The sequence below is a fragment of the Abramis brama genome (genome assembly GCF_963993115.1).
Source record: "Abramis brama genome assembly, chromosome: 7".
Taxonomy (NCBI): Eukaryota; Metazoa; Chordata; class Actinopteri; order Cypriniformes; family Leuciscidae; genus Abramis; species Abramis brama.
The window spans coordinates 21,810,280-21,820,242 of NC_139969.1; the positions used below are offsets into that span (position 1 = coordinate 21,810,280).

General features: G+C 37.6%; 1 protein-coding gene across 7 annotated transcripts in view; it reads right to left on the reverse strand.

Moving 5' to 3' along the window:
* Nucleotides 1-7,732, reverse strand: part of tnika (TRAF2 and NCK interacting kinase a) — an 87,639-nt gene extending 79,907 nt beyond the window's left edge. For all 7 annotated transcript variants that reach the window (XM_084118903.1, XM_084118902.1, XM_084118899.1 and 4 more), the window contains exon 1: nucleotides 7,350-7,732. In XM_084118903.1, coding sequence (XP_083975029.1) covers nucleotides 7,350-7,406 — 57 coding nt within the window. In that variant the 5' untranslated portion in view covers nucleotides 7,407-7,732. The remainder of the gene's footprint in view (nucleotides 1-7,349) is intronic.
* Between the last annotated feature and the right edge of the window lie 2,231 nt (nucleotides 7,733-9,963).

Below are 9,963 nucleotides of genomic sequence, written 5' to 3' on the forward strand. Positions count from 1 at the left end.
TATATATATATATATAATAATAATAATAATAATAATTATTATTATTATATATCAATTTGTGTTTAAAAACATGAATGTAAAACCTTAGATTCACATAAGGTTGAGTAAATTTCTGAATTTTCATTCTTTTTATTCTTTTAATTTCTTCTATGTAAAGCACTTTGAATTGCCATTGTGTATGAAATGTGCTATATAAATAAACTTGCCTTGCCATTTTGGAGTGAAACATCCTTTAAAACTTGCCGTTGACAGTTTGTCATAACACAAATTCTGAAATTCTAAGACAGTTGACAGACATGTCAAAAACAAAGCAATTAAATCTTATGCAAGCGTGTACGCACACAAATAAGCAAGTTATTAATGCTTCCTGTAAAGAGCACCTGCACACAGACCTCTCAACTAATTTGTCATTTCTTGCTACCAAACATCTGATGCACCATAAAATAATGTTGTCTGTGGAGGGAGGATCAAGCAATGTTTCAGCGTCCACAGGCCAATGAGTCATGTAGAAGGCAAAATGAAGATGGTTCTGACATCAATACACGGCACCCCGAGAGAGCGAAGTCCGCTGAACCGCTGATCAATACCACAGTGATAGCATAAACCTTTGGCTCTGAAATCCCATCTCGATCGCCAAAGCTTGCTCCAATCAAGGTAGGCAGGAATCTATTTGTGCTAACATCCTATGCTGCCAATGCCAATGATCTCAAGCACAAGTCTGAAGTGCTGCCTCACGCCAGCGTGCCAGATCAACACTTTCATTAGTAATTATAATTTTCTTTCTAATGCAACGAAGAATAAAATTATCAGTGCGAAACACTGTTTGGAAATAAATGTAGGAGGACTTAAAGGGGTCTTGAATTGAGAGATCAAATTTTCCTTGATCTTTTGACATGTAAGAGGTCATTGTAGTACAAGCATCCTGTAAGTTACAGAACTCAAAACTTCCTCAGTCCAAAAACGACTCACGCCTATTTCTACATCACCTCATCGCATACTAACCTGCCAATCAACTACTGACCCAAAGCTTTTTAAACTTTTTCTCGTTATTTTAAACTGAAGAAATAATCATCTGCTCAGAGATGCGATAGCGGTGTCTGATTCGTGAATGAGCTGATCCTTTTCAGTTAACCTCTGAAATCGGTTTGCAAATCACACTGACCGATTCATTTGCGAATTAGACCAATCCTATTGCATTAGTTTCCAGTAAACAACTTACTGATTCAAATTACCTGGTCAGATCAAGTCTCTAGTCAACAATTCACTGAATTCACAAGTCTGACTCAAAATGAGCCAAGAACGGGAGATCTTCGGAGCTTGCGGCTGATGATGGCGCAAAAGTTACTAATGCCGAATTTAGGATTTTTTTTTTGTTCTAATTGAAAATCTTTAGGTTATGACTGTCAGTTGTTTGTGAACTAAATCTACTGTAAAAGGGCGAGCTGTTTAAGCATGAAATGCTTGAATGTAACGTCCATGCATTACCGTCTGAACGGAAACCTGTAGGTTTTATGAAAAAACTAAACATAACATTAAAATAACGCAAATTAACGCCTGTGCATCTTCCCCGCAGCTGTAGCAGTTAAAAATGATATCAAATTAGTATGTTTGCAACTTTGCATAGTTTTTTTTTCTTAGAATGTTAACACATTTTACCCTGTGACGTCTGTTTTCATATTGTAGGCCATGTTTATTTGTAAACACACATTTATTAGGGTTGTTATCAGTGTATGACAAGTTTTGGTAATAAAATAAAGCGTGTCTGAATAATCTTCCTTACTGGCTAGTGGCTACTTGAAAATTCATAATAATGTCAGACTGAGCTGTAACCTATTTAAGCTCTATCTGTGCGTCTACATTATACCCCACATCAATAAATCAATCAATCTGTACTTTCCACTTTACATTAGCTAGCTACCTTAGTTTAAACATGAACTAAGAATGTAATTAAAGTAAAAAAGTTGTATTTTTTAACATTGTTAATGCATTGTGAACTAACAAACAATGAATAGATGGATTTTTATTAACTAACATTAACAAAGATTAATAAATACTGTAAAAAATGTATTGCCCATTGTTAGTTCATGTTGGTTAATGCATTATCTAATGTTAACAAATGAGACCTTATTGTAAAGTGTTACCAGTAAAATTGAAAATGAGTACATTGTACTTTTACTGAAGTAATATTGTATTAAGGTATCAGTACTTTTACTTAAGTACTTGATTTGTGTACTTCTACCACCACTGCTTTTAAGTGCATTTAAAATATAAACAATCTGATTGAAAAACTAATAGAAATTCCCTAATAAACCACACATTACTAATCTACAAACATTTGCTAATGACAGCACATTTAACAAACAAGAGACGGTCACATTTTCTTAAACCATGTAAGGAAATCTATGAGACCATGACCACTTCAACAAGTGATGTATACTTCAATATGTCTGATATCAACATGCAGTGGCACATATCTTAAGAAGCATATCCAATACAGTTAATAGGAGCTAGACTAAAACGAGATAAATGAGTATTCTGACTGAAACAACACATTTGCACAAATTAAAATACAACAATGTTTTTGCAAAAACTGAATGATATAGTAAGTGACATGCACAGGAACACAATCAGTCACAGTAGACACAATTGAGACTCATGTGACTACCAGATGTAAACAAAGAGTCTCTTGCAATCATCTGAGATTAATCTTAATTCAAGGTGTAAATAGGCCAGATGCAAACAGATGTGCCAGTCTATTAAACATACCATAAAAAAGGTTATACATCTAGCTAATTGAAACTGTACATTTGCTCTTGTGTAAAGACAGGAAATGGGTCAGTGGACGTCTGCTGGAGGGCAGAGTGGCGGAGAGATGGAGGATGGGAGGGGAGATTCAGAACAGCTAACTCTGCAGGGCACGGGCTAACTGCACACACAAAACCCCAAAACCCACAAGCACTTTCAACTACAGCACTAGCATCCCGGGCAAGGGGTGAGACGGCTCTCCACACCCCACAGTTTAAGTGTCTCGATGTGCCTTTGCAAGAACTGGCAGTTCAGCCCATCATCAGAAACTACACGTTCTTTTCTTGGTGCGCCACGTCTAAAAATAATGTTGTACAAGACATCCTCAGGCTGAATGGCATAGAATGGAATTGAGTGCCAGGGTGTGACAGCAAGTGACTAACAATACAAACAACACTTTTTTTTGAGGCGCTCAAAAAAAAAAACACACACCAGACCCCATGCTGTCTTGTCTTCTATCACTGCTGCTCTTTGAGGAACACAGGTATGATCTAGACCTCTCTCCTACACTTTTGCACATGGAGATCAGTGTACGGAAGTCAGTTGAGGACGAAGCAGATGGTGCACCACCTGGCCCTTACAGTGCTGGGCCCAGCACTATTCCTTCAACCCACTGAGCTGCTGAATGAAGGGAACGCACAAAGACTAACTGCGAGGATGTGTGAATGAAAGCAGGATCTTAAGGCCTAACTCCGAGCCAAAAAAAAAAAATCCCAGTAAGCGTCGTAGATCAATTCAAGCAGTTTCATCATAAATGGGTCTGTGACATTTAAGAATGTCCACTATAAAGAACAGGAAAAAATATTTATATAGGCTAGGTTATATTGAAAAAAACAAAAAATAATTTAACACAGATGGCAAGTTCATTGAAATGTACTTTGTGTGTTATGTTGGTTTAATATGTTATTGAATTTCAAGTGAACACCTGAGAGTGTACACGTCTTAGCCTAATCATCATTTTCCTTTTTAAACACACTACCCTTCAAAAATTTGGGGTTGGTATGATTTAATGTTTTTAAAAGATTTAGATCAACAATCCAGTAAAACATAGTCATATATTATTAATTTATAACAACGGTTTTCTATTTTAATACAGCATCATTACTTCAGTGTCATACTTTTTGTCAGCAAAAATGCATGTTGGTCACACCACATGACTTTTCTTATTTATGAAAATGTAAACTTTTCTTCATCACATTTTTTACTCTTTAACCCTCCCCCCGTTAATAAAATAACAGATTAGCATCATGTCATTTAGCCTACCCATTTCCTATTTAAAAGAACTTAACCTTGAGTCTTGATATGCCTGACTGAACAGAACCTCTTTCTAAACCCACAGGCCTGTCAAACCCATGATAAAATAAACCTTGTCTGCATCGAGAAAAACACTACCTCATTAATTCTGGGTGAACGAAGGTGATTCTGGTGACCTGCATCAAAACCAAGCCTAATAACACAGGCGCCATGCGGTACATGACCCCTTCGACAAACCAAGGTCCTCGCTACTTGTGTTTGGAGCTAAAAATGGCCAAACAACAAACAGAAAGGGCACGGATCTCATTTCAAGGTTTGTGGTCAGAGCACAGAAGCTCATTTTCAGATGTCGTCCCTCAGGACTAGGTGAGGCTGACCAGGTGATGCCAAACATCGCTCCCATGTGTGTGGGACACAGACCTCCTCTTCTGTGCCAGAGAGAGTGTTTATGAATGGCCCATCTGAGCATGTGCTGCACTGAAATGTTTCCCCACTACTGCACGTCAGCGCTCTGCTTCTGGGTGACCTATTTCCCTTCTAGCTCAAACACAACATGCGAAAGCACACTCAACGGACTGTATTTAAATGAACGGGAAGATAAAAGCAAAGGATTGACTTCCAGATGCAAGTCTGATATTTTATAAACAAACATCTAATGAGGGTTCTGGGCAGACAGCAAAAATAAGGTTGCATCAGAAACTGAATGTCTGTTTCGTCTAAACCAAGACAAAGCATCAGGCGTGTTTTTAAAAACAATCTGCATTTGCTCTGCCGATGGAAAGTGACAGTCAGGAAGTGACGTGAGCGGCCTTTAAAACTCAATTCTTCCATAGGATGGTGTGAAAAGCGAGGAGCTACATATCACCTTGCCTCAGTGAAGGGCAAAGTGCAGGGCTAGTATAAAACAGAGATTAACACTTAATCCCATTCAAAATGTGAGCGACATCTGGGGCGCCATGTGATTTGTAGTGTCAATGCATGGATGTGCAAACAGATCCATGTGCGAGAAGGCAGTGAAGGTGCAGCTAATGCACCAGACACAATGGATGTCCAAATCAAAAGCACTCAAAGGGCTATCTGCAGTAATCTTTCCATCCCACGCGCTACTTAGCCTCACGAGCAGAGAAATGAGAGCACTTCACGGGCATCCCTTTAGCTCATTAGATCCTACAGCACACAGGGTAATTGGTTTATGACTGCTGTGAAACTGTGCCTCACCATATGGGCATCTTTAAACTGCCCAACCACTTTTATCTTGTCCAATTTACTTATCAGATACATTCGTCATGAAACATATACAGCACATATTTTCACACTTAGGGGTTGTTTACACGACACCGTTTTCAACTAATGGAAGTTCATTTACAAGATATTAGCGTTTTGGGGGCCTGAAAATATAAACTTTTCAAAACAGGATTTATAGTGCAAGTTTTTTTTTTTTTTTTAAAGGAAGCGGTATCGTCTTTGTATAAACTACAAAAAAAAAAAAAAAAACGCAAATTTGTAAAAAAAAAAACCCAAAGATTTCATGCACATGCATATTCTGTATTCAGTCTATAGGCGTGTAACATTTCTTTACATAGAAAAACCGCCAACTACTGGCCTGGCATGCATGATACAGCATTTTTAGTCATTTTCGCGGATCCATGTGAACGGGGATCGTTTTATCAATGGTGTCGTCTGTACGTAAAGAAATGCATAGGAAGAACTTTTCTGATTTTAGTACATGGTTGTTGTGTACCCTTAATTGTATGAATTTAGCAGACGTGTATAACTAGGCTAACTAATAAGAATGACAGTGCATTTACCTTTAACCAAAACCCATGATCTAAAGATGTGTTGGTGGCATGTTGAACCAGCTGAGCTACAGGACAACGCACATACGCACTCACACCAATTAGACAGACTGACACAGTTTTTATAATCCGAGGAGAGACACATAAAACCGGAGCCTTGTTAAGAAGTAACCCAGTTTATCCACTCAGAAGTCACAGGAAAACATGCTGGGAGTAATTTGGTGGCATTATGAAGGATTTGAGCATTTATCAAGCCATGCATATGGCACACAGTTTCCCAGCTGGACACAGATAGATCCTACAACAGCACACAGCAAGTTCAATTTTGTTTCCATTGAACAAAAAGTGGAATAAAAGATATGAGCAAATTATGTGCTGGTTGAGATCTATTACTAAATTGTACTATTATTAAATACAATTACAATGCAATTGCTCTGCTGTGATGAATGCGTTTTCAATTTCTGAACCAGAATTAAATCGTTTGTGATGTTTTTTGTGGGGTAAATTAAAGGTATCTTGGTAGTGTAGCAGCCCAAAAAAAAAAAAAAAAACTGAAGCATTGAATCAGTTTTGTTTAAAAATATGACTCATACTTGAAAATGTCTCAAAGTCAGTGTGCCATATCCAACATGCAGGAAGCCATTTTGTTGTCATGTGACAAGAATTTGGACCTTTTTATGAGAACACATGTTGTATTCAGGTCAAATGGCTTATTTAAAATAAAATCTACAAAACCTCCCCCCAAAAAAACTTGATGTGCATGGCTCAAATTTATATTGTTTTTTTTTTTTTTTTTTTTTTTTTGTGCGTTTAAAAAGTTTTTGGAAAATGATCACTAAGCTTTAGTCATACTGTGCTGTGTGTATTCAATGTGCAGAGAAAATAACTAGTACTATGATTGCAAAAAATTCGGTTCAAAAATATAATAAATCAGCAAAGCCACAAGCACTGCATTTTTAATAACTCGGCGTTTTGAACTAGACTTATAGAAAAAAAATCCCTTTTCCTCATCTCGGATATTCTTATTAATCATTGATTCATAGAAGTCCTGATAAAACAAATCGGAGAACCATGGCATGCGAATAGGCTATACTTTAATAGGACTGACTAATACAACATGTAACGTTAGCCTACACATACAATGCCAAATAAATGCCTGTATATAGGCTTCATTAGACTGCGATATCATAATCATCGGAATGTTATTTTATCAACCGGATCAGTTCGTTGACATTTTCTTCAATAATCTGTAATAAGTTTCACAAAACAGTTATTTGATCTGATAAATCCAGCCGTCGATCACATAATGACTCCTTACCGACTGAACAAGAAACGAAAAACGCTTCTGGTCGGAATTAAAACGCCTTGTTGCTGTTCGTTAAGCCGTTATTTTCCATTTCTACTATTGTAGTGATTGTTGCACCTGCCATTACGGCGCAACTGCAACACCAAAACACATCAATGAGCATCTTCAATGAAGGACACATAACTTACCCTTAACGCAGAGAGGTCTATTTCATCCAGACTCCGAGCCGGAGAATCGCTCGCCATATTAAAGACGAAAGAAAACCGGAATTACACGGAGAAACAAAGAAATGTTGTTGAATAGATCTCAGACAGCCGTCCGCTGATCTCCTACTACAGCAGCGCGTGCAAATCTCGTCTCGCTGATCGCTCGTGCTTTTGTACAATCCGTCTTTTAACAGTGGATTCCACCGACGCTTTCGCTAGACCTCAGTTAGATTTTACCCCAGCAAACAGAAACATCTCGTGCTCTGAGGACAGCATGTTTTTCAGGAGCTATACATCTTTCAGTCTCTAACACTGTCGCCGAAATCTCAATGCTGCTTGTCTTGAGAGTAGCATCAATCAGATATGTGGGAGTGGTTGAGAGAAGGGGCGGGGTCAGCGTCACTAGCACCGCCCACTGGTTCCACTGTAAAGTTCATCCTGCTGCAAGAAACCCTCAAACATTCCTTTCAAATGTCACTTCCTTATAATTATTATTTTTTTGTGCCCGTTATTCTTTTAAAATGGTCACTTTAGAGCCCACACTCTAAAAACTTAGAGTGACCACACCGCTAGGTCACTATTGGACAGAACACGTGCTGGGTTGGTTTGACCCAAGTGCTGGGTTTTACCATTTAACCCATATTTCTGGGTCATTCATTTGACCCAACCAGTGGGTGAAATTAACCCTCTTGCTGGGTTAAGTCTTACTCATGTGCTGGGTTATTTCTTGTCTCATTGCCTTAATAAAATTAGTAGCAAATATTTGTTATATTACGAAAGTAAAATAATTATTATCTCTGTAATACAATAAACCAGACAGGCCACAGTATATGTGATTTCAATCTCATTTTAATTTTTATTTTATTTTATACATTTCTTTAATACTTTTCTTTATCGAATACAAATGTTAATCAATGTCAAAGGTCTGACATGTCCCCCTCGTCTCGTTCCTGAGGCACAGAATGTGCAGCAATTCTCCAGTCATCTCATTCTGTAAATATTCAACCATGTTGGTCCTCACCTGTTGATTACACAAGTCAAGTCATCTTTATTTATATAGCGCTTTTTACAATACAGGTTGTATCAAAGCAGCTTCACAGTGATACTGTAACATGAATATAATACAACAAAGTTTGTTTCTAGATGAAAATTGGGCCATCGTCCACCTTAAGGCAAATCAATAATATTGTTGAATATTAAATGTCCCCAACTAAGCAAGCCAAAAGCCAAGGCAACAGTGGCAGGGAACCAAAACTCCATCAGTGACAGAACGGAGAAAGAAAAACCTTGGGAAGAAGGCTCAGTCGTTCAGTTCTCCTCTGGCCATCGAGCGAACAGTGTATAATTATGATTCAGGCAGCATTACAGGTCAGAGGTCAGATTGAATAAGAACATTCAGAATATTTATCCAGTTCCATCTGGTTGGAAGTCGGAGTCATCACACCGGTATGGAGACGAGTTTGTTGAGGATCAGTCATGTCGATGAGGCCTTCACAGGGTTGATGAGGCTGGCCCTTCAGGGATGCGTCATGGATGGGTCCAGGCGCAGGTCCACCTTCTGATCTGGATACGGCCCGGATCCGGCTGACTTCAGTAAACTTTAGAATGAACAGAAAGACAAACATTAGCATAGATGCCATTCTTCTTATTAAATAATGAGTACATCAGGTGTTATAGGAAAGTGTCCCAGGTTCTGGCTGACCTATGCAGCCTAATAATCATTTAACTGATTTGAATAATAGAAATGTATAATGTTCTATATGAATGCCAGGTCAAATTGATGCGTTTTAGTCTAGATTTAAACTGACAGAGTGTGTCTGTTTCCCGGACAATCACTTAGAGTGTTGCAATAAAACTGACATGCAAGTTAAGCTTTTTTGTGGAAGTATCAATTTATTATTGAATATGCAATTAAAATGATTGCAATAATGTGTTTTCAGTATTTGCAAACTTAATTATAGTAGTCTAATAGTAATAAAAGAGTAATATAATATAATATATTATTATTATATAATATAATATTATATAATAATATAATATTATTATCAACATTAAGGCATTAAAATAAAACATTACTTAAAAGTAAAAAATTACTGTAATGTTGATAGTGTCTTTAACATTAAAACTCACAAACCCACCACAAAGATGCTCGTTAATCTCCTGACTGGCAGCGCTGATGATCGCCTCGTTTAGATGTTAGGCTACACACAATAAAATGAAAGATGACATGCATGGTGGTAGGGTAGGCTATCATGTAAGTTTACATTTTTTCAGTTTTAATATTTACGATCATTCGTTCAACTAAACGGGTATACTTTTCTTCTCAAAACTGGCGCCTGTCCATTTATTTCTCCTTTCCTCAGTCGATGTTTATAAAAGATTGCAAGTCATACATTTACTAAAAATAACTAGGCTATATCAAGCTCTTGAAAGCCTTTTTTTTTTTGGCAGAAACGATGGTTCGAGACATTACAGAAAACACACGCAGACTGTGCTGGAACTTAGGCCTACCTCAGTCACTTCTTCAGACGAGTATTTCTAAAACTACGCCAGCAGACTTTTCACTCACAACTCAGCTAGCCTACATCAGATCCAT